Here is a 24,876-nt window from a genome sequence, read left to right as displayed (position 1 = left end):
GGTCTGACAAGGTAAAAATCTGTCGTTCTGCCCCTGAACAAGGCAGTTAACCCACCGTTCCTAGGCCGTCATTGAAAATAAGAATGTGTTCTTAACTGACTTGCCTAGTTAAATGTGTAAAAAAATGTTGTTTTTTTGTGTGTTTTAAATCAGCAAATCGGTGTCCAAAAATACCGATTACCGATTGTTATGAAAACTTGAAATCGGCCCTAATTAATCGGCCATTCTGATTAATCGGTCGACCTCTAGTATGGTGTAGGGTGTGTGGAGTAGGGTGTGTGGAGTAGGGTGTGTGGAGTAGGGTGTGTGGAGTAGGGTGTATGAAGTAGGACTTTAGTATAAGCCACCTGCCTTTCTGTATGGAGAATAATACAGCAGCCTGTGTTATTGACCAAACCTGGGACTTCCAGTACAGATGATATTGACATGTCCGTGTTGTTTTGTCCAGTTTTCCTGATTTCACCTGGAAATATGTTTTGTGAAGGAAAACATTGGCAGAGACACAATAGGTCAGAGCAGGTTGGTTAAACTGTGATGTGTACACTTACTAACCCAGGACAATGACAACATATCACTACGTTAGATACTACGCCGTTTCATCATATATCATGTTTCAACTGGGAGTTAACCAAGTTTCATTTTTAAGTTTCAAAACAGTAACTCTTCTCTTTTTAGCTTTTGTAAAAACAATTCTCTAACTTGTACTCTCTAGAGTCAATAGACTGTGCAATCTCTTAGTGGCAACCAAATCGCTATATAAAAATCATCGTTGGAGTACACTAGGGAACAAAAAAAAGGTGGTTCCTCTTCCGTTGAGCGGTGCACCGGAGATACCACTCAGCACCATCACATGGCTGCTAGCAGGACCACACAGGGGTCAAAGGTCATTCTTCCCTCAGTAACTATGGAAACTTGGCCTTTTTAGGTTTGATTCTTCTCTTCAGCTGAATCATCTTGATCCTCAGCCACACACACACACACACACACACACACACACACACACACACACACACACACACACACACACACACACACACACACACACACACACACACACACACACACACACACACACACACAGAATGAAGTAACAAGGTTAAAAAGCCACGTGAACCCTTAAAACAAAACACATCAGTGGAGAGAGAAAAAGGCAAAAGGTTTGCAACAGTCACTGGACAGTGTGGGAAAAGAGGTGGCTGGGCTCACTACGTGAGGGGAGTTCTGTGGGACAGGACACTGAGTTGACAGGGGAAAAATGGATCTCTTCTAAATGAACACATTAAAGAATTCTCCTCCTGTGAGTGCGTCCATCCATCCTTTAAAACAGCCCCAGCTCAGCCTGCCTTCCTGCCTGTCTGTCTGTGGTGCAGCCTGCCAGTAACTGGTGGAGTTGGGGGTACAGCAGGCCCTGTGGCCAGCAGGACGACTAAGTGCTTTACTCAGTAACAAAACTAAACTCAGTATTCAGAGAGCCTAGGATTCAATCCTTTTTGTCTTCTCAGAGTTCATTATATCTTCTTCTATATCTTGGTTTGGCAACCGCTTCTCTCTCTCTCTCAGGAAAGAGACTGGGTATAAAAATGGCCATTAAGCTTGGCTTTGGCTGTTGCCCTCTTCTGTCCAATAGGAGAAGACCAGGGTGAGGGTCAAAGGGCAGAGGTTGTGAGGTCATGAGAACAGGTGTGGGGGGGAGGGGTGAGGTTCAGAACTCCCACTCAGACAGGTCTTCCTTGCCGGCAGCCTTCTCCAGTCTGTGGATGATATTGTTGAGGTTGGCAGCTTTCTTCTTGCGCAGGGTATTGTCCCTGGGGTTCCTAGCCGGGGTTGAGGGTTGACTGGAGGGGGCTGAGAGAGAGAGACCTGCCTCAGGGGGACCGAAGAGGCTGCTGCTGCTGGAGCCTGGCCCGGCTGAACCTGAGGTAGTGCAGTTCCTCTGGACAGGGGATACACCTGACACCCCAGCTTCAACCCTGACCTCCATGTCCTGGTCCTCAGAGGCCTCTTTGTGCTCCTCTGGCCCTGTAGGCCCTCGGTGGCGGCCCTCCACCGTGCCATCGGACTCTGTCCCGTCACAGCTGTCCCCCTCCCCTGCTTTAGCTGCTGCCCCTGCAGCCTGAATCTCCTCTATGAAGAGCTCCCTGCGGATACGAGACCTGGGGAGGGACGGAGAACAGGGGGTTAAAGACTGACTCCTCAAACACAACTGGACATCATACGTCAAACAGAAGACCGTAAGTAGAAGTAGATTTGAACAAAACAGTCACCAATTCTACAGCGTGTAATATCACAGCACTAGGATTCACAGCAACAGAATAGACATGGTCTAATGAATTAGTTATAAGTCTGTTACTATCCCACACAAGACTCTTAATTTACATAATTCACTAGTGCTATCAACTTCAAAGAGTTAGAAGACCCACATGAAATTTAAGAGCACCAGAAAATAAGATTTATTCAATTGATTGCGATGGAGTCAATATTGGGCCTAAATGAATTCTAGTTGCTTTTGAAGTACATGTTGTGTACTACAAACCAATACATAACACCGTAAAGACATCGGTCTAGTTTATTACAAAAGATGAAATGTTGATACGAATACCTGTCATTGAAATTACACCGTCATTTGTGGAATATCAGGTTTCTATGCTATTTTCCTATTTTTTTTATTTAACCTTTATTTAAATAGGCAAGTCAGTTAAGAACAAATTGTTATTTACAATGACGGCCTACCCCTGGCCAAACCCGGACGACGCTGGGTCAATTGTGCGCCGCCCTATGGGACTCGCAATCAGGGCTGATTGTGATATGTAATGTAAATCCAAGATGGCATAGCAGTCGTACGTGTGTTTGTCTTGTCCCGTGTAAATAGTCGGATCTTCGTTTTTCTCGTATATATTTTAATCTCACTTTCCACCTACGATCTAAATATACTTTCCTGCAACCTGCCTCACCCAATGTGGTACGGATCTGCTATTTTTAAACTTCATAACTGGAACCTCCATTAGAAGCTAGCCAGCTAACTAGCTACAAGTCATTGTTAGCCACGGCAAGCGGCCTTCACCTTCAGCTCGGTCAATACCTGCCAGTCTGTACAGAGCGATATCAACCCAGAGCATATCGGACGTCTTTTCTCCACCACATCACCGGATTCCTGCCGCAAGCTCTGGAACATTAGACTGGATCATCGCAGCTAGCTAGCTGCAACCGAGTGGCTAACGCCTCTGTCCCGAAGCAAGCACCAGTTAGCCTTGAGCTAGGCCCATCTCGCGGCTAGCCGAAGAGGTATGTATACCAGCTAATCCATGGGCTACAATACCTCTTTTGCCAATTGGCTTGGACCCTTTATTGCCGACACGGAGGCCCGCCGATCCATCATGACTGGTCTGCCGACGTAATTGTCCGATGTGGTTTCAATAGGCTTTTCCGTTGCGATGTCGCCGAAGACCCATCTGCTAGCCCCAGCCCGCTAGCTTTCTGAACGCCGTGTCTCCCGCTCGTCTAGCAAAGTTGCGACTTCCCGAACGGCTCCCTGACTCACCTATTGCTGCTCATTGGACCCTATGATCACTCGGCTACACATGCCTCTCTCTAATGTCATTATGCCTTGTCAACTGCTTTTATTTCACTGTAGAGCCCCCAGTCCCGCTCAACATGCCTTAGATAGCTCTTTTATCATACCCCCCACACATGCAGAGACCTCACCTGGCTTAACTGGTGTCTCCAGAGATGCAAGCTTTTTCATTGTCACTCAATGCCTAGGTTTACCTCCACTGTACTCACATCCTACCATACCCTTGTCTGTACATTATGCCCTGAATCTATTCTACCACGCCCAGAAATCTGCTCCTTTTACTCTCTGTTCCCAACGCACTAGACAACAAGTTCTTATAGCTGTACCCTTTTCCTACTCCTCCTCTGTTCCTCTGGTGATGTAGAGGTGAACCCAGGCCCCGCAGCCCCATTCCCTAGGCCCTGTAGCCCCCTCCCTAAGTTTGTTTTATTCACTGCTTTAGCACATTCCGACAACCCTGATGTCATAGCCATGTCTGAATCCTGGCTTAGGAAGGCCACCAAAAATTCTGAAATCTCCATCCCCAACTACAAAATGTTTCATCAAGATCGCAACTTTGCCCTCTTTGGCAGTTCTATCTACTGCAGAGATACCCTGCAGAGTTCTGTCATACTATCCAGGTCTGTGCCCAAACAGTTCGAGCTTCTACTTTTAAAAAATCCACCTTTCCAGAAATAAGTCTCACCGTTGCCAGTTCTTATAGACCCCCCTCAGACCCCAGCTGTGCCATGGACACCATATGTGAATTGATTTGCCCCCCATCTATCTTCAGAGTTCGTACTGTTAGGTGACCTAAACTGGGATATGTTTAGCATCCCAGTCGTCCTACAATCTAAGATAAATGCACTCAAGCTCACAAAAATGATCAAGGAACCTACCAGGTACAACCCTAAAACCGTAAACATGGGCACCCTCAGATTTAATCCTGACCAATTTGCCCTCTAAATACACCTCTGCTGTCTTCAACCAGGATCTCAGCGATCACTGCCTCATTGCCTGCGTCCGTAATGGGTCCGCGGTCAAACGACCACCCCTCATCACTGTAAAACGCTCCCTAAAACACTTCTGCGAGCAGGCCTTTCTAATCGACCTGGCCCGGGTATCCTGGAAGGATATTGACCTCATCTCATCAGTAAAGGATGCCTGGTAGTTCTTTAAAAGTGCTTTCCTCACCATCTTAAATAAGCATGCCCCTTTCAAGAAATGTAGAACTAAGAACAGATATAGCCCTTGGTTCACTCCAGACTTGACTGCCCTTGACCAGCACAAAAACATCCTGTGGCGTTCTGCATTAGCATCGAATAGCCCCCGCGATAGGCAACTTTTCAGGGAAGTCAGGAACCAATATATACAGTAAGTTAGAAAAGCTAAAGCTAGCTTTTTCAAACAGAAGTTTGCATCCTGTAGCACAAACTCCAAAAAGTTTTGGGACACTAAAGTCCATGGAGAATAAGAGCACCTCCTCCCAGCTGCCCACTGCACTGAGGCTAGGAAACACTGTCACCACCGATAAATCTACAATAATCGAGAATTTCAATAAGCATTTTTCTACGGCTGGCCATGCTTTCCACCTGGCTACCCCTACCAACAGCTCTGCACCCCCCGCAGCAACATGCCCAAGCCCTCACCACTCCTCCTTCACCCAAACTGTTCATTCAGTGCATTAGGAAAGTATCAGACCCCTTTACTTTTTCCACATTTTGTTACGTTATTCTAAAATGGATTAAATAAATAAATGTCCTCAATCTACACACTATACCCCAAAATAACAAAACGAAAACAGTTTTTTTTGTTGTTGAAATGTTAGTATATTTATTTAAAAAAACTAAAAAAACAACATACCTTATTTACATAAGTATTCAGACCCTTTGCTATGAGATTTGAAATTGAGCTCAGGTGCATCCTGTTTCCATTGATCACCATTGAGATGTTTCTACAACTTGAATAAACCCTCCTCGTCACAGCTGCCCATGTCCCTTAATGTTGTGGTTGTTACGGACAAGAAGCACATGGCTGAGCTCTTTAAATCACCACTTCAATACGTAAGGATTCCTGCAACCATTGCCCTTGATTCTAAGTAATGTTGTGCTGCTGTTTTTATTAACTTTGCCAAAGCTTTTGATACGGAAGACCATTCCATTCTTGTGGACCGGCTAAGGAGTATTGGTGTCTCTGAGGGGTCTTTGGCCTGGTTTGCTAACTACCTCTCTCAAAGAATGCAATGTGTAAGGTCAGAACATCTGCTGTCTCAGCCACTGCCTGTCATCAAGGGAGTACCCCAAGGCTCGATCCTAGGCCCCACGCTCATCTCAATTTACATCAACAACATAGCTCAGGCAGTTGGAAGCTCTCTCATCCATTTATATGCAGATTATACAGTCTTATACTCAGCAGGCCCCTCCTCGGATTTTGTGTTAAATGCTCTACAACAAAGCTTTCTTAGTGTCCAACAAGCTTTCTCTGCCCTTACCCTTAGTCTGAACACCTCCAAAACAAAGGTCATGTGATTTTAATACTATGTTTATGCTGCTGCCATGTTTGTGCTATTGTCTTACATCTCTATGTAATGTTGTAGTGTCTGCCATTATGTAGTGTTGTAGTGTCTGTCTTTATGTAGTGTTGTAGTGTCTGCCATTATGTAGTGTTGTAGTGTCTGTCTTTATGTAGTGTTGTAGTGTCTCTCTTTATGTAGTGTCTCTCTTTATGTAGTGTCTCTTTATGTAATGTTGTGGCGTCTCTATGTAGTGTTGTGGCGTCTCTATGTAGTGTTGTGGCGTCTCTTTATGTAGTGTTGTGGCGTCTCTTTATGTAGTGTTGTGGCGTCTCTCTTTATGTAGTGTTGTGGCGTCTCTTTATGTAGTGTTGTGGCGTCTATGTAGTGTTGGGGTGTCTATGTAGTGTTGGGGCGTCTCTATGTAGTGTTGGGGCGTCTCTATGTAGTGTTGTGGAGTCTCTTTATGTAGTGTTGTAGCGTCTCTCTTTATGTAGTGTTGTGTTGTGGAGTCTATGTAGTGTTGTGGAGTCTATGTAGTGTTGTCTCTTTATATAATGTTGTAGTGTTGTCTCTTTATGTAGTGTTGTGTTGTCTCTATGTAGTGTTGTGTTGTCTCTCTTTATGTAGTGTTGTGGAGTCTCTCTTTATGTAGTGTTGTGGAGTCTCTCTTTATGTAGTGTTGTAGCATCTCTCTTTATGTAGTGTTGTGGTGTCTCTCTTTATGTAGTGTTGTGGAGTCTATGTAGTGTTGTGGAGTCTATGTAGTATTGTCTCTTTATATAGTGTTGTAGTGTTGTCTCTTTATGTAGTGTTGTGTTGTCTCTCTTTATGTAGTGTCTCTCTTTATGTAGTGTTGTGGCGTCTCTCTTTATGTAGTGTTGTGGTGTCTCTATGTAGTGTTGTAGTGTCTCTTTATGTAGTGTTGTGGTGTCTCTCTTTATGAAGTGTTGTGTTGTCTCTCTTTATGGAGTGCTGTGATGTCTCTATGTAGTGCTGTGATGTCTCTATGTAGTGCTGTGATGTCTCTATGTAGTGTTGTGGCGTCTCTCTTTATGTAGTGCTGTGGCGTCTCTCTTTATGTAGTGCTGTGGCGTCTCTCTTTATGTAGTGCTGTGGCGTCTCTCTTTATGAAGTGCTGTAGCGTCTCTCTTTATGAAGTGCTGTGGCGTCTCTCTTTATGTAGTGCTGTGGCGTCTCTCTTTATGTAGTGCTGTGGTGTCTCTCTTTATGTAGTGTTGTAGTGTCTATGTAGTGTTGTGGCGTCTCTATGTAGTGCTGTGATGTCTCTATGTAGTGTTGTGGCGTCTCTTTATGTAGTGCTGTGGAGTCTCTCTTTATGTAGTGTTGAGGATTCTCTCTTTATGTAGTGTTGTGGCGTCTCTCTTTATGTAGTGTTGTGGCGTCTCTCTTTATGTAGTGTTGTGGCATCTCTATGTAGTGTTGTGGAGTCTATCTTTATGTAGTGTCTCTCTTTATGTAGTGTTGTGGCGTCTCTCTTTATGTAGTGTTGTGGTGTCTCTATGTAGTGTTGTAGTGTCTCTTTATGTAGTGTTGTAGTGTCTCTTTATGTAGTGTTGTGGAGTCTCTTTATGTAGTGATGTGGTGTCTCTCTTTACGTAGTGTTGTGGAGTCTCTCTTTATGTAGTGTCTCTCTATGTAGTGTTGTGGAGTCTCTCTTTATGTAGTGTTGTGGAGTCTCTCTTTATGTAGTGTTGTGGAGTCTCTCTTTATGTAGTGTTGTGGCGTCTCTCTTTATGTAGTGTTGTGGCGTCTCTCTTTATGTAGTGTTGTGGAGTCTCTCTTTATGTAGTGTTGTGGCGTCTCTCTTTATGTAGTGTTGTGGCGTCTCTCTTTATGTAGTGTTGTGGCGTCTCTCTCTATGTAGTGTTGTGGCGTCTCTCTCTATGTAGTGTTGTGGCGTCTCTATGTAGTGTTGTGGCGTCTCTCTCTATGTAGTGTTGTGGCGTCTCTCTCTATGTAGTGTTGTGGCGTCTCTCTCTATGTAGTGTTGTGGCGTCTCTCTCTATGTAGTGTTGTGGCGTCTCTCTCTATGTAGTGTTGTAGCGTCTCTCTCTATGTAGTGTTGTAGCGTCTCTCTCTATGTAGTGTTGTAGCGTCTCTCTCTATGTAGTGTTGTAGCGTCTCTCTCTATGTAGTGTTGTAGCGTCTCTCTTTATGTAGTGTTGTGTTGTCTCTCTTTATGTAGTGTTGTGGAGTCTCTCTTTATGTAGTGTATCTCTTTATGTAGTGTTGTAGCGTCTCTCTTTATGTAGTGTTGTGGCGTCTCTCTTTATGTAATGTTGTGGCGTCTCTCTTTATGTAATGTTGTGGCGTCTCTCTTTATGTAGTGTTGTGGCGTCTCTCTTTATGTAGTGTTGTGGAGTCTCTCTTTATGTAGTGTTGTGGCGTCTCTCTTTATGTAGTGTTGTGGCGTCTCTCTTTATGTAGTGTTGTGGAGTCTCTCTTTATGTAGTGTTGTGGCGTCTCTCTTTATGTAGTGTTGTGGCGTCTCTCTTTATGTAGTGTTGTGGCGTCTCGCTTTATGTAGTGTTGTGGCGTCTCTCTTTATGTAGTGTTGTGGCGTCTCTCTCTATGTAGTGTTGTGGCGTCTCTCTCTATGTAGTGTTGTGGCGTCTCTCTCTATGTAGTGTTGTAGCGTCTCTCTCTATGTAGTGTTGTAGCGTCTCTCTCTATGTAGTGTTGTAGCGTCTCTCTCTATGTAGTGTTGTAGCGTCTCTCTTTATGTAGTGTTGTGTTGTCTCTCTTTATGTAGTGTTGTGGAGTCTCTCTTTATGTAGTGTATCTCTTTATGTAGTGTTGTAGTGTATCTCTTTATGTAGTGTTGTGGCGTCTCTCTTTATGTAGTGTTGTGGCGTCTCTCTTTATGTAGTGTTGTGGAGTCTCTCTTTATGTAGTGTTGTGGCGTCTCTCTTTATGTAGTGTTGTGGAGTCTCTCTTTATGTAGTGTTGTGGCGTCTCTCTTTATGTAGTGTTGTGGCGTCTATCTTTATGTAGTGTTGTGGAGTCTCTCTTTATGTAGTGTTGTAGTGTCTCTTTATGTAGTGTTGTGGAGTCTCTCTTTATGTAGTGTTGTGGAGTCTCTCTTTATGTAGTGTTGTGGAGTCTCTATGTAGTGTTGTGGTGTCTCTCTTTATGTAGTGTTGTGATGTCTCTATGTAGTGTTGTGGCGTCTCTTTATGTAGTGCTGTGGAGTCTCTCTTTATGCAGTGTTGTGGAGTTTCTCTTTATGTAGTGTTGTGGCGTCTCTCTTTATGTAGTGTTGTGGCGTCTCTCTTTATGTAGTGTTGTGGCATCTCTATGTAGTGTTGTGGAGTCTATCTTTATGTAGTGTCTCTCTTTATGTAGTGTTGTGGCGTCTCTCTTTATGTAGTGTTGTGTTGTCTCTCTTTATGTAGTGTTGTGGTGTCTCTCTTTATGTAGTGTTGTGTTGTCTCTCTTTATGTAGTGTTGTGGTGTCTCTATGTAGTGTTGTAGTGTCTCTTTATGTAGTGTTGTGGTGTCTCTCTTTATGTAGTGTTGTGGAGTCTCTTTATGTAGTGATGTAGTGTCTCTCTTTATGTAGTGTTGTGGAGTCTCTCTACGTAGTGTTGTGGAGTCTCTCTTTACGTAGTGTTGTGGCGTCTCTCTTTACGTAGTGTTGTGGCGTCTCTCTTTATGTAGTGTTGTGGTCTCTCTTTATGTAGTGTTGTGGAGTCTCTCTTTATGAAGTGTTGTGGAGTCTCTCTTTATGAAGTGTTGTGGAGTCTCTCTTTATGAAGTGTTGTGGCATCTCTCTTTATGTAGTGTTGTGGCGTCTCTCTTTATGTAGTGTTGTGGCGTCTCTCTCCATGTAGTGTTGTGGCGTCTCTATCTATGTAGTGTTGTAGCGTCTCTCTCTATGTAGTGATGTAGCGTCTCTCTCTATGTAGTGTTGTAGCGTCTCTCTCTATGTAGTGTTGTAGAGTCTCTCTCTATGTAGTGTTGTGTTGTCTCTCTTTATGTAGTGTATCTCTTTATGTAGTGTTGTAGTGTATCTCTTTATGTAGTGTTGTGGCGTCTCTCTTTATGTAGTGTTGTGGCGTCTCTCTTTATGTAGTGTTGTGGAGTCTCTCTTTACGTAGTGTTGTGGCGTCTCTCTTTACGTAGTGTTGTGGCGTCTCTCTTTATGTAGTGTTGTGGAGTCTCTCTTTATGTAGTGTTGTGGCGTCTATCTTTATGTAGTGTTGTGGAGTCTCTCTTTATGTAGTGTTGTAGTGTCTCTTTATGTAGTGTTGTGGAGTCTCTCTTTATGTAGTGTTGTGGTGTCTCTATGTAGTGTTGTGTTGGCTCTCTTTATGTAGTGTTGTGTTGTGGAGTCTCTCTTTATGTAGTGTTGTGGAGTCTTTCTATGTAGTGTTGTGGAGTCTCTCTTTATGTAGTGTTGTGGAGTCTCTCTTTATGTAGTGTTGTGGCGTCTCTATGTAGTGTTGTGGAGTCTCTCTTTATGTAGTGTTGTGGAGTCTCTATGTAGTGTTGTGGAGTCTCTCTTTATGTAGTGTTGTAGTGTCTCTCTTTATGTAGTGTTGTGGAGTCTCTCTTTATGTAGTGTTGTGGAGTCTCTCTTTATGTAGTGTTGTGGAGTCTCTCTTTATGTAGTGTTGTGGAGTCTCTCTTTATGTAGTGTTGTGGAGTCTCTCTTTATGTAGTGTTGTGGAGTCTCTCTTTATGTAGTGTTGTGGAGTCTCTCTTTATGTAGTGTTGTGGAGTCTCTCTTTATGTAGTGTTGTGGAGTCTCTCTTTATGTAGTGTTGTGGTGTCTCTCTTTATGTAGTGTTGTGTTGTCTCTCTTTATGTAGTGTTGTGGAGTCTCTCTTTATGTAGTGTTGTAGTGTCTCTCTTTATGTAGTGTTGTAGTGTCTCTCTTTATGTAGTGTTGTGGAGTCTCTCTTTATGTAGTGTTGTGGCGTCTCTCTTTATGTAGTGTTGTGGAGTCTCTCTTTATGTAGTGTTGTGGCGTCTCTCTTTATGTAGTGTTGTAGCGTCTCTCTTTATGTAGTGTTGTGGCGTCTCTCTTTATGTAGTGTTGTGGCGTCTCTCTTTATGTAGTGTTGTGGCGTCTCTATGTAGTGTTGTGTAGTCTCTCTTTATGTAGTGTTGTGGAGTCTCTCTTTATGTAGTGTTGTGGTGTCTCTCTTTATGTAGTGTCTCTCTATGTAGTGTTGTGGAGTCTCTCTTTATGTAGTGTTGTGGTGTCTCTCTTTATGTAGTGTTGTGGAGTCTCTCTTTATGTAGTGTTGTAGTGTCTCTCTTTATGTAGTGTTGTGGAGTCTCTCTTTATGTAGTGTTGTGGAGTCTCTCTTTATGTAGTGTTGTGGAGTCTCTCTTTATGTAGTGTTGTGGAGTCTCTATGTAGTGTTGTGGAGTCTCTCTTTATGTAGTGTTGTGGAGTCTCTTTTTATGTAGTGTTGTGGAGTCTCTCTTTATGTAGTGTTGTGGTGTCTCTCTTTATGTAGTGTTGTGGAGTCTCTCTTTATGTAGTGTTGTGGAGTCTCTCTTTATGTAGTGTTGTGGAGTCTCTCTTTATGTAGTGTTGTGGTGTCTCTCTTTATGTAGTGTTGTGGAGTCTCTCTTTATGTAGTGTTGTGGAGTCTCTTTTTATGTAGTGTTGTGGAGTCTCTCTTTATGTAGTGTTGTGGAGTCTCTATGTAGTGTTGTAGTGTCTCTCTTTGTGTAGTGTTGTGGAGTCTCTCTTTATGTAGTGTTGTGAAGTCTCTCTTTATGTAGTGTTGTGGAGTCTCTCTTTATGTAGTGTTGTGGAGTCTCTCTTTATGTAGTGTTGTGGCGTCTCTCTTTATGTAGTGTTGTGGCGTCTCTCTTTATGTAGTGTTGTGGCGTCTCTCTTTATGTAGTGTTGTGGAGTCTCTCTTTATGTAGTGTTGTGGAGTCTCTCTTTATGTAGTGTTGTGGAGTCTCTCTTTATGTAGTGTTGTAGTGTCTCTCTTTATGTAGTGTTGTAGTGTCTCTCTTTATGTAGTGTTGTGGAGTCTCTTTATGTAGTGTTGTGGAGTCTCTCTTTATGTAGTGTTGTGGAGTCTCTCTTTATGTAGTGTTGTCTCTCTTTATGTAGTGTTGTGGAGTCTCTCTTTATGTAGTGTTGTGGTGTCTCTCTTTATGTAGTGTTGTGGCGTCTCTCTTTATGTAGTGTTGTGGCGTCTCTCTTTATGTAGTGTTGTGGAGTCTCTCTTTATGTAGTGTTGTGGTGTCTCTTTATGTAGTGTTGTGGAGTCTCTCTTTATGTAGTGTTGTAGTGTCTCTCTTTATGTAGTGTTGTGGTGTCTCTCTTTATGTAGTGTTGTGGAGTCTCTCTTTATGTAGTGTTGTGGAGTCTCTCTTTATGTAGTGTTGTGGAGTGTCTCTATGTAGTGTTGTAGTGTCTCTCTTTATGTAGTGTTGTGGAGTCTCTCTTTATGTAGTGTTGTGGCGTCTCTCTTTATGTAGTGTTGTGTAGTCTCTCTTTATGTAGTGTCTCTCTTTATGTAGTGTTGTGTTGTCTCTCTTTATGTAGTGTTGTGGAGTCTCTCTTTATGTAGTGTTGTGGAGTCTCTCTTTATGTAGTGTTGTGGTGTCTCTCTTTATGTAGTGTTGTAGTGTCTCTCTTTATGTAGTGTTGTGGCGTCTCTCTTTATGTAGTGTTGTGGAGTCTCTCTTTATGTAGTGTTGTGGAGTCTCTCTTTATGTAGTGTTGTGGAGTCTCTCTTTATGTAGTGTTGTGGAGTCTCTCTTTATGTAGTGTTGTGTTGTCTCTATGTAGTGTTGTGGAGTCTCTCTTTATGTAGTGTTGTGGAGTCTCTCTTTATGTAGTGTTGTGGCGTCTCTCTTTATGTAGTGTTGTGGAGTCTCTCTTTATGTAGTGTTGTGGAGTCTCTCTTTATGTAGTGTTGTGTTGTCTCTCTTTATGTAGTGTTGTGGAGTCTCTCTTTATGTAGTGTTGTGTTGTCTCTCTTTATGTAGTGTTGTGGAGTCTCTCTTTATGTAGTGTTGTGTTGTCTCTATGTAGTGTTGTAGTGTCTCTCTTTATGTAGTGTTGTGGAGTCTCTCTTTATGTAGTGTTGTGGCGTCTCTCTTTATGTAGTGTTGTGTAGTCTCTCTTTATGTAGTGTCTCTCTTTATGTAGTGTTGTAGTGTCTCTCTTTATGTAGTGTTGTGGTCTCTCTCTTTATGTAGTGTTGTGGAGTCTCTCTTTATGTAGTGTTGTAGTGTCTCTCTTTATGTAGTGTTGTGGAGTCTCTCTTTATGTAGTGTTGTGGAGTCTCTCTTTATGTAGTGTTGTGGAGTCTCTCTTTATGTAGTGTTGTGGAGTCTCTCTTGATGCAGTGTTGTCTCTTGTCGTGATGTGTTTTGTCCTACATTTTTATTTTTAATCCCAGCCCCCATCCCTGCAGGAGGCCCCTTTTGGTAGGGCGTCATTGTAAGTAAGAATGTGTTCTTAATTAACTTGCCAGATTAAAATAAAAGGTAACATGACTGAGAAAAGTATAAACAAATGGTTAATGACGCAGAAGTAGTTTTAGAACAGCCCACGACATGGTTTTATGAATGTAAAACGCAGTCCCGGCGATCCACTTTAGGAAGATAATTTAGCTGCGGTAATACGGGTCAGGTCTTTAGGCCTGGTTGGGCTGCACGCAAGACGTTCTTCGCCGTAGTAATGCTGCAAACATGACACTATCGAATCGGCAAGCGCTTTTTTCTATAGGGCACTCGGCAACAACGGTACAGCGAAGCCTTATCATTACAAACAATTATTATCTGGGAGTTTATTTTCCTAGTCGCACAGGGCTTACAAAATAAAACTCCTGGTCGCACAGCTAAACATTTGAGTCATTTAGCAGATGCTCTTACCCACATCAACTTACAGTAGTGAGCGCATACATTTTCAGACTTTTTTTTGTGCTGGTCCCCCATGGGAATCGAACCCACAACCCTGGCATTGCAAGCGCCATGCTCAACCAACTGAGCCACATCGGACAACCCAAATTAGTTGTACTTTAGAGCCCTGATCCCACACCCTAAGTGTAGCCTGTGCAGTGTAGCCTGATTGCGCAGTAACTGACCTGTAGTTGTGGAACCAGTTGATAACAGTGCTGGTCTTCAGGTTAAGCTGGGAGGCCAGCTCCTCAATGGTTTTGGGGGAGGGGTAGGGTTTCTCTTGGTAAGCCCTCTTCAGAGCCTCCTTCTCCTCTGGACCCAGAACCACCCGGACCTTCTTCTGGTACAGCTGAGGAGGCTGCTGGTGCTGGGGACTGGCACTCTGGAGGAAGTCTGGCCCTGCCAGGCCACCGTCCACAGAATGGCCGTCACTCAGCGAACTGTGGCGCCTCTTCAGGTAGGCTGGGGAGAGACAGGGAAAGGATGAGATATCGTTGTAGATAAGCACACAGTGTACTGATACCACCAACCACTAGGGGGTGGTAATGTCTAACTGTAGCAACACAAGGACATAGTCAGCCTCTGAAAACACCACAGGCTTAATATGCAAATGACAGCATGGATTTGACATTCTCTAATCTCCTACAGTACAGTACATACTTATCCAATAAAAGAGAAGAGAACCCCAAATACAAGCCCACAAGGCCATGTACATGTGTCTGTAGCTTCAACATGATACACTACACAGGGTCAACTCATGGTTTGTCTGCCTTTCCTCCCAGCTCTGCTATTGGCCTGGTCCACTCCAACAGCTCTATTCTGACCTCTGATCACTGACTAGGGCGAACTTCATCCTGCACTCAGTGACCTCTAACATGTGGATAAGCCTCTCCCCTCCAGGCCTGCTGTGGGCATGCTCAGTGGTCACTAACTGCCTGCACAGAGACAGTTGGGGTAGCTAGGCTGGTCCCAGTGGCAGTAGCCTGGTCCCAGTGGCAGTAGCCTGGTCCCAGTGGCAGTAGCCTGGTCCCAGTGGCAGTAGCCTGGTCCCAGTCGCAGTAGCCTGGTCGCAGTGGCAGTAACCAGTGGCAGTAGCCTGGTCCCAGTAGCAGTAACTGTTGCCAGTGGCAGTAGCCTGGTCCCAGTAGCCTGTAACCAGTGGCAGTAGCCTGTAACCAGTGGCAGTAGCCTGGTCCCAGTGGCAGTAACCAGTGGCAGTAGCCTGGTCCCAGTGGCAGTAGCCTGGTCCCAGTGGCAGGAGCCTGGTCCCAGTGGCAGGAGCCTGGTCCCAGTGGCAGTAGCCTGTAACCAGTGGCAGTAGCCTGGTCCCAGTGGCAGTAGCCTGGTCCCAGTGGCAGTAGCCTGTTCCCAGTGGCAGTAGCCTGTTCCCAGTGGCAGTAGCCTGTTCCCAGTGGCAGTAGCCTGTTCCCAGTGGCAGTAGCCTGGTCCCAGTGGCAGTAACCAGTGGCAGTAGCCTGGTCCCAGTGGCAGTAGCCTGGTCCCAGTGGCAGTAACCAGTGGCAGTAACCTGGTCCCAGTGGCAGTAGCCTGGTCCCAGTCGCAGTAGCCTGGTCCCAGTCGCAGTAGCCTGGTCCCAGTGGCAGTAGCCTGGTCCCAGTGGCAGTAACCAGTGGCAGTAGCCTGGTCCCAGTAGCAGTAGCCTGGTGCCAGTGGCAGTAGCCTGGTGCCAGTAGCCTGTAACCAGTGGCAGTAGCCTGTAACCAGTGGCAGTAGCCTGTAACCAGTGGCAGTAGCCTGGTCCCAGTAGCCTGTAACCAGTGGCAGTAGCCTGGTCCCAGTGGCAGTAGCCTGGTCCCAGTGGCAGTAGCCTGTAACCAGTGGCAGTAGCCTGGTGGCAGTAGCCTGGTCCCAGTGGCAGTAGCCTGTAACCAGTGGCAGTAGCCTGGTACCAGTAGCAGTAGCCTGGTCCCAGTGGCAGTAGCCTGGTCCCAGTGGCAGTAGCCTGGTCCCAGTGGCAGTAGCCTGTTCCCAGTGGCAGTAGCCTGTTCCCAGTGGCAGTAGCCTGGTCCCAGTGGCAGTAACCAGTGGCAGTAGCCTGGTCCCAGTGGCAGTAGCCTGGTCCCAGTGGCAGTAGCCTGGTCCCAGTGGCAGTAACCAGTGGCAGTAACCTGGTCCCAGTGGCAGTAGCCAGGTCCCAGTGGCAGTAGCCTGGTCCCAGTGGCAGTAGCCAGGTCCCAGTGGCAGTAGCCAGGTCCCAGTGGCAGTAGCCAGGTCCCAGTGGCAGTAGCCAGGTCCCAGTGGCAGTAGCCTGGTCCCAGTGGCAGTAAACAGTAGCAGTAGCCTGGTCCCAGTGGCAGTAGCCTGGTCCCAGTGGCAGTAGCCTGGTTCCAGTGGCAGTAACCAGTAGCAGTAGCCTGGTCCCAGTGGCAGTAGCCAGTAGCAGTAGCCTGGTCCCAGTGGCAGTAGCCTGGTCCCAGTGGCAGTAGCCTGGTTCCAGTGGCAGTAGCCTGGTCCCAGTGGCAGTAGCCTGGTCCCAGTGGCAGTAACCAGTGGCAGTAACCTGGTCCCAGTGGCAGTAGCCAGGTCCCAGTGGCAGTAGCCTGGTCCCAGTGGCAGTAGCCTGGTCCCAGTAGCCTGTAACCAGTGGCAGTAGCCAGGTCCCAGTGGCAGTAGCCAGGTCCCAGTGGCAGTAGCCTGGTCCCAGTGGCAGTAAACAGTAGCAGTAGCCTGGTCCCAGTGGCAGTAGCCTGGTTCCAGTGGCAGTAGCCTGGTCCCAGTGGCAGTAGCCTGGTCCCAGTGGCAGTAACCTGGTCCCAGTGGCAGTAGCCAGGTCCCAGTGGCAGTAGCCTGGTCCCAGTGGCAGTAGCCTGGTCCCAGTAGCCTGTAACCAGTGGCAGTAGCCAGGTCCCAGTGGCAGTAGCCAGGTCCCAGTGGCAGTAGCCAGGTCCCAGTGGCAGTAGCCAGGTCCCAGTGGCAGTAGCCTGGTCCCAGTGGCAGTAAACAGTAGCAGTAGCCTGGTCCTAGTGGCAGTAGCCTGGTCCCAGTGGCAGTAGCCTGGTTCCAGTGGCAGTAACCAGTAGCAGTAGCCTGGTCCCAGTGGCAGTAGCCAGTAGCAGTAGCCTGGTCCCAGTGGCAGTAGCCTGGTGCCAGTGGCAGTAGCCTGGTTCCAGTGGCAGTAGCCTGGTCCCAGTGGCAGTAGCCTGGTCCCAGTGGCAGTAACCAGTGGCAGTAGCCTGTCCCAGTGGCAGTAACCAATGGCAGTAGCCTGGTCCCAGTGGCAGTAACCAGTGGCAGTAGCCTGGTCCCAGTGGCAGTAGCCTGGTCCCAGTGGCAGTAACCAGTGGCAGTAGCCTGGTCCCAGTGGCAGTAGCCTGGTCCCAGTGGCAGTAGCCTGGTCCCAGTGGCAGTAACCAGTAGCAGTAGCCTGGTCCCAGTGGCAGTAGCCAGTAGCAGTAGCCTGGTCCCAGTGGCAGTAGCCTGGTCCCAGTGGCAGTAACCAGTGGCAGTAACCAGTGGCAGTAGCCTGGTCCCAGTGGCAGTAGCCTGGTCCCAGTGGCAGTAACCTGGTCCCAGTGGCAGTAGCCTGGTCCCAGTGGCAGTAGCCTGGTCCCAGTGGCAGTAGCCTGGTCCCAGTGGCAGTAGCCTGGTCCCAGTGGCAGTAGCCTGGTCTCAGTGGCAGTAGCCTGGTCCCAGTGGCAGTAGCCTGGTCCCAGTGGCAGTAACCAGTGGCAGTAGCCTGGTCCCAGTGGCAGTAACCAGTGGCAGTAGCCTGGTCCCAGTGGCAGTAGCCTGGTCCCAGTGGCAGTAGCCTGGTCCCAGTGGCAGTAACCAGTAGCAGTAGCCTGGTCCCAGTGGCAGTAGCCAGTAGCAGTAGCCTGGTCCCAGTGGCAGTAGCCTGGTCCCAGTGGCAGTAGCCTGGTCCCAGTGGCAGTAGCCTGGTCCCAGTGGCAGTAGCCTGGTCCCAGTGGCAGTAGCCTGGTCCCAGTGGCAGTAGCCTGGTCCCAGTGGCAGTAGCCTGGTCCCAGTGGCAGTAGCCTGGTCTCAGTGGCAGTAGCCTGGTCCCAGTGGCAGTAGCCTGGTCCCAGTGGCAGTAGCCTGGTCCCAGTGGCAGTAGCCTGGTCCCAGTGGCAGTAGCCTAGTCCCAGTGGCAGTAGCCTGGTCCCAGTGGCAGTAACCAGTAGCAGTAGCCTGGTCCCAGTGGCAGTAACCAGTGGCAGTAGCCTGGTCCCAGTGGCAGTAACCAGTGGCAGTAGCCTGGTCCCAGTGGCAGTAGCCTGGTCCCAGTGGCAGTAACCAGTGGCAGTAGCCTGGTCCCAGTGGCGGTAGCCTGGTCCCAGTGGCGGTAGCCTGGTCCCAGTGGCAGTAGCCTGGTCCCAGTGGCAGTAACCAGTAGCAGTAGCCTGGTCCCAGTGGCAGTATCCTGGTCCCAGTGGCAGTAGCCTGGTCCCAGTGGCAGTAACCAGTGGCAGTAGCCTGGTCCCAGTGGCAGTAGCCTGGTCCCAGTGGCAGTAGCCTGGTCCCAGTGGCAGTAACCTGGTCCCAGTGGCAGTAACCAGTGGCAGTAGCCTGGTCCCAGTGGCAGTAACCAGTAGCAGTAGCCTGGTCCCAGTGGCAGTAGCCTGGTCCCAGTGGCAGTAACCAGTGGCAGTAGCCAGGTCCCAGTGGCAGTAGCCAGGTCCCAGTGGCAGTAGCCTGGTCCCAGTGGCAGTAGCCAGGTCCCAGTGGCAGTAGCCTGGTCCCAGTGGCAGTAGCCTGGTCCCAGTGGCAGTAGCCTGGTCCCAGTGGCAGTAACCAGTAGCAGTAGCCTGGTCCCAGTGGCAGTAGCCTTGTCCCAGTGGCAGTAGCCTGGTCCCAGTGGCAGTAGCCTGGTCCCAGTGGCAGTAAACAGTAGCAGTAGCCTGGTCCCAGTGGCAGTAGCCTGGTCCCAGTGGCAGTAGCCTGGTCCCAGTGGCAGTAGCCTGGTCCCAGTGGCAGTAGCCTGGTTCCAGTGGCAGCAGCCTGGTCCCAGTGGCAGTAACCAGTGGCAGTAGCCTGGTCCCAGTGGCAGTAACCAGTGGCAGTAGCCTGGTCCCAGTGGCAGTAACCAGTGGCAGTAGCCTGGTCCCAGTGGCAGTAGCCTGTTCCCAGTGGCAGTAGCCTGGTCCCAGTGGCAGTAGCCTGGTCCCAGTGGCAGTAGCCTGGTCCCAGTAGCCTGGTCCCAGTGGCAGTAGCCTTGTCCCAGTGGCAGTAGCCTGGTCCCAGTGGCAGTAGCCTGGTCCCAGTGGCAGTAGCCTGGTCCCAGTGGCAGTAGCCTGGTTCCAGTGGCAGCAGCCTGGTCCCAGTGGCAGTAACCAGTGGCAGTAGCCTGGTCCCAGTGGCAGTAACCAGTGGCAGTAGCCTGGTCCCAGTGGCAGTAACCAGTGGCAGTAGCCTGGTCCCAGTGGCAGTAGCCTGTTCCCAGTGGCAGTAGCCTGGTCCCAGTGGCAGTAGCCTGGTCCCAGTGGCAGTAGCCTGGTCCCAGTGGCAGTAACCAGTGGCAGTAGCCTGGTCCCAGTGGCAGTAGCCTGGTCCCAGTGGCAGTAATCTGGTCCCAGTGGCAGTAGCCTGGTCCCAGTGGCAGTAGCCTGGTCCCAGTGGCAGTAGCCTGGTCCCAGTGGCAGTAGCCTGGTCCCAGTGGCAGTAGCCTGGTCCCAGATCTGTTGGTACTTTTGCCTGCTCCATTGTCATTGTCAAGCAAATCATGTTTCACATGAAAATTCCATAAGGAGTTGTCTAGAGACCAGAAACAGACTGGTACACAGGCTATATTAAAGAGACCAGAAACAGACTGGTACCCAGGCTATATTAAATAGACTAGAAACAGACTGGTACCCAGGCTATATTAAAGAGATCAGAAACAGACGGGCGCCCAGGCTATATTAAAGAGACCAGAAACAGACTGGTACCCAGGCTATATTAGACTAGAAACAGACTGGTACCCAGGCTATATTAAAGAGACCAGAAACAGACTGGTACCCAGGCTATATTAAAGAGACCAGAAACAGACTGGTACCCAGGCTATATTAAAGAGACCAGAAACAGACTGGTACCCAGGCTATATTAAAGAGACTAGAAACAGACTGGTACCCAGGCTATATTAAAGAGACTAGAAACAGACTGGTACCCAGGCTATATTAAAGAGACCAGAAACAGACTGGTACCCAGGCTATATTAAAGAGACTAGAAACAGACTGGTACCCAGGCTATATTAAAGAGACTAGAAACAGACTGGTACCCAGGCTATATTAAAGAGACTAGAAACAGACTGGTACCCAGGCTATATTAAAGAGACTAGAAACAGACTGGTACCCAGGCTATATTAAAGAGACTAGAAACAGACTGGTACCCAGGCTATATTAAAGAGACCAGAAACAGACTGGCACCCAGGCTATATTAAAGAGACCAGAAACAGACTGGTACCCAGGCTATATTAAAGAGACCAGAAACAGACTGGTACCCAGGCTATATTAAAGAGACTAGAAACAGACTGGTACCCAGACTAGGGGAAGCCAGGCCTGCTGGCCACATACTGCCTTCTGAAAACACCAGCCACTTTGTGTATTTTAACCCTAACACTAAATAAAGACCAAAACGCTGACGTCCATGACGTTCTAGCCATCCATCTTCAGTACAGCCGAGAGAGATGTTCTTCCTACTCTGATAGAACCGTAAGCTAAATCGAATCAATGCAAAAAAAGATGATTAAAAGTTAGACTCAGCGAGATGTAGCGAACTAATAGCACTGCAGATATTTAGATTGAGTGATGTAATACTTTTCTCTCAGAGTATCCAGGCATGTACACGGGTGCGCTTCACGTTGATACAATGTGGTGTCTACGGGGCCAAAGCAGCAGAGAAGTATAGCATTAGTTACAGAAATGTACCCTTTATGTGTTTATTTCTTGCATGCAACAGCATCTCGCTGAGTCTACCTTTAAGTCTCACTAGTGTCATGACGTTGGCCTGTGGGTAAGGTTTATGACCCCCCCATAAATACCTTTCTCCCTTCCCCTCTCTCTCTGACCCTACTGAAGGACTCTTGAATAGCCTTTGTTAGACATAGAGAGTCTGGGAACATCAAACAAGTTGGGGGAATGGAACCATATTTCGGTAATCCAACCAGTTGAAAATATCCGTTGGTTCTTAAAGAATATGATGTCAGATCAGTTGGCGTCTGAGACATTATGACTGATGACAGGACGACATAAACTGTATCTGAGAAAGTCTACACATTCTAGTTATCAGATTCACATGGAATTGTTGTGCAATTTAAATGTTTGATATTGAAACTGTTTGTTAGAAGATTAAATGTAATTTTAGCTTCCAAATGAGAGAATTGGGTTTTCATAAGGTTAGAGCCCTGCTCAATCAGTGGCCCGCCCCTGTGAAGAGACATGGGTTATAAACTATGAAACACACCCTTCTCTCCCTCCACTATATAAGCCCTTGACGAAAATGTAACCTCCTGTTCCGAGGACGATAGGACGACGGTCCATACGTTAAAAAGGACTAACATGTCAACTACAGAACTAAGCCAACCGCAGCGTGAGCTTTGGTTGTGAATGGTATGAACTTTGAACTCTTATTCACTTAAGAAGTGAGACCTCCTAGCCGTTGAGTTAGCAACAGCAGCTGTAAACGTTGGGCTAGGAAAGGACGGACGACGTATCCAGTCTAACACACAACGAAGATAATACAACGTATCCAATTTACCACCAGAGACATTTTTCCAAGGACAGGAAGATCTCTGTTGGCCAACACGGCCAGCATCTACGACCAACCTACCGAAGCGCAGCTCAGAGTAAATATTTATTGCATTTTTCTTTTCCAAATGGGCGGTAATTTAGAATGCATAAGATACTGTATTTACGAAAGCTTAGCTTCCCCCTTTGTTCCTCAGTCTTCCCGCTCTTTCATTCAAGCCCAACCCCCTCTCTTTGTATAACAAGCCATCATACAGGTTCCGTCCACCAGGGATGTTTTCTGTATGACATAATTTGCATTCTGTGTATATGTAATTCTGTGTGATTAGTTAGGTATTTAGTAAATAAATAATTAAACCCAATTTTGTATTGCTGATTCAACTTGTTAGCCAGGGTTCGTGAAGATAACCAAGAATTTACAACTTTCAGATGAGACTGAAATAAGGTGACGATTAATATTGACTGCTATTGATGTAAAATATTACTAGGTCTTTCAGAGTTTATTTGGAAGATAACAGCTCTATAAACACTCTTTCGTGGTGCCCCGACATTCTAGTTAATTACATTTACATGATTAGCTCAATCAGGTAATATTAATTACAGAGAAATGATTTTATAGAATAGCATGTCATATCACTTAATCCGGCATAGCCAAAGACACGCCACTAGGAAGAGAAAGACTAATGTGTAAACCAGGAAGCAGTGGATGAATGGAACCAGGAAGCAGTGGATGAATGGAACCAGGAAGCAGTGGATGAATGGAACCAGGAAGCGGTGGATGAATGGATCAGTGCAGTAAGGGGTTCCGAGTGGCTCAGTGCTAAAGGCGTCACTACAGACACCCTGGTTCAATTCCAGGCTCTATCACAACCGGCCGTGATTGGGAGTCCCATAGGGCGACGCACAATTGGCTCAGCGTTGTCCGGGTTTGGTCGGGGTAGGCTGTCATTGTAAATTACAATTGGTTCTTAACTGACTTGTCTAGTTAAATAAAAGGTTAAATAAAAAAAAAGGGGAGGAAAAATGATAGTAATCGCTGACTGCTGCTGTTTATAATTGATGAAGATGATGATGACTGTAAGCAGGCCCGTGGAGGGCCACCTGATGTCACATCCAATAAAGCGAATTATTATCCGTGAGAGAGACAGAATTGCGGAGAGAGAGAGATCATTACCTTTCTTCTCCAGGCGTTTCATGTCCATCAGTTTCTCCACTTTCTGTGGGTCCTGCAGCCAGAACTGCATGCGGACGAATGGCTCACGTCCCTTCAGACTGAGCTTGTGCCAGGGCTTGGGCCGAGCCAACAGGTCAGACACCGAGCCCTGGGTCAGACCCAGGATACTCTCCCCAAACAGACGCTGCCCTGGGGGGAGAGAGAGTAGAGAGAGAGGGGGTCAGGCTGAAGGACTGGATAGACTACCATGAATTGGGAGAGCTTGTATATGGAGATGAATCTAAAGTGAGATGGGGTGAAACTATAAGTGAACGACAAAGAGGAAAATATATTTAAAAAAAAACTGGAAATAGGTGAGGAGAGAGAATAAAGAAGGGAAGAGAGAGAGAAGAGGAAGGAGAAAACAGATAGAGACTGAAGGTATCGTAGAAGTCTGAGTCTCACCCAGGTTGTTATCAGTCAGCACCTCCTTGACCTTCTTGGTGAGGACGTATGTATCCAGCTCTGGAGACATGGCTATCGTCTCCTGGATGCTGAGGCCTGTGATGGGGCCAGGGAGGGGCAGGGGGGTACCGGGCTGGGACTCTCCCCCCGAGGGCTCACCAGATGGGGGCTCCAGAGACGGGGCCTGGGGGGCCAGAGGGTCCCGGTCCCCCCCTAAACCATTGAGTGACTCCTCAGCAGAGCTCAGTGGAGACTCTGGAGGAGGGCTGCAGCTGGCTGAGGTCTGGCTGGAAGTGCCCTCTGCTGGGGCAGGGCTGCAGCTGGCTGAGGTCTGGCTGGGAGTGGCCTCTGCTGGGGCAGGGCTGCAGCTGGCTGAGGTCTGGCTGGGAGTGCCCTCTGCTGGAGGAGAGAGAAAACGCAAGGCAGGAGCAGACAGTACAGTAGGTCAGTACGGTATGCATGCCAGTAGATACCCATAGACTTCCAGTCATTACGCTAAAACTCGTTAACATTGGTTCGTGAAATTACCTCATACTGGACACAGAGACAAAAATGGTATACATGAGTTCATCTGACTCTGGGAAAGTTGCCAAAATCCCAAAGTATCCCTTTAATTAAGTGTTTCTTAATCCTGCTCCTTGGGAACCAAAGGGGTGCACATTTGTGTTTTAGCCCTAGCACTTTCTAATGACGTGATGATGAGCTGAATAGTGGAATGAGGTGTAGTGCTAGGGCCCCCCTGTGAGTCCCCAGGACCAGGATTAATACACACTGAGAAGGAAACCTCTAGGGCCCCCTGTGAGTCCCCAGGACCAGGATTAATACACACTGAGAAGGAAACCTCTAGGGCCCCCCTGTGAGTCCCCAGGACCAGGATTAATACACACTGAGAAGGAAACCTCTAGGGCCCCCCTGTGAGTCCCCAGGACCAGGATTAATACACACTGAGAAGGAAACCTCTAGGGCCCCCCTGTGAGTCCCCAGGACCAGGATTAATACACACTGAGAAGGAAACCTCTAGGGCCCCCCTGTGAGTCCCCAGGACCAGGATTAATACACACTGAGAAGGAAACCTCTAGGGCCCCCCTGTGAGTCCCCAGGACCAGGATGAATAAACACAGAGAGCACACGGCAGTCAACAAGCCCGGTCAGAAGGAAACCTCTAGCCCCTCAGCGCCCTCACTGTTGGCAGGTCTGAGAGAGAGAACTCAATAGGGATTAACAGTATGGCTGAATCTCCTCTAAACTGATTGGAGGACCTTAACCAGTTCCTTCAGATCTGCAAACAAAAAGGGATGTATTCATAGGGTCTCTTTCTCCCTCCCATAGTCCCCTCCCTGTCTCAGTCCTGTTTTGCAGAAGGCTGGAACGGAGCAGTGATGGAGAGCTGTCAGTGTGGGTTATGTCCTCCTTGTGCCTAGAGAAAGCGACCCTGCTGCCATCTCCAAAACAGAGGCCTGACAACAGGGCTGGGGAGGGAGGGAAGGAAGGAAGGGGCGAGAGAGGGAGGGGGGAAGGGGTAACATAATGGTACTATAGCAACCCCCCACCTATCAACAGGGCTGGGGAGGGAGGGAGAGAGAGGGAGGGGGGAAGGGGTACC

General features: G+C 47.6%; 1 protein-coding gene across 6 annotated transcripts in view; it reads right to left on the bottom strand.

Moving 5' to 3' along the window:
• LOC106581515 (protein CASP) overlaps positions 1 to 24,876 on the bottom strand; it is a 178,348-nt gene that overhangs the window by 23,544 nt on the left and 129,928 nt on the right. For 3 of the 6 annotated variants that reach the window (XM_045704070.1, XM_045704071.1, XM_045704074.1), the window contains 4 exons: positions 23,274 to 23,672; positions 22,830 to 23,018; positions 14,159 to 14,435; positions 127 to 2,153 (listed from right to left, as the gene is read on the bottom strand). The exons of 1 other annotated variant lie outside the window; for it this stretch is intronic. In XM_045704070.1, the coding sequence (XP_045560026.1) occupies positions 1,703 to 2,153; positions 14,159 to 14,435; positions 22,830 to 23,018; positions 23,274 to 23,672 (1,316 nt within the window). In that variant the 3' untranslated portion in view covers positions 127 to 1,702. Of the gene's footprint in view, positions 1 to 126; positions 2,154 to 14,158; positions 14,436 to 22,829; positions 23,019 to 23,273; positions 23,673 to 24,876 lie in introns of those variants that run through there. 2 more of the 6 variants (XM_045704072.1, XM_045704073.1) reach the window with 2 other exon arrangements.

The sequence above is a fragment of the Salmo salar genome, chromosome ssa20, assembly GCF_905237065.1.
Source record: "Salmo salar chromosome ssa20, Ssal_v3.1, whole genome shotgun sequence".
Classification (NCBI taxonomy): domain Eukaryota; kingdom Metazoa; phylum Chordata; class Actinopteri; order Salmoniformes; family Salmonidae; genus Salmo; species Salmo salar.
This window is presented reverse-complemented; position numbering and strand designations above follow the sequence as displayed.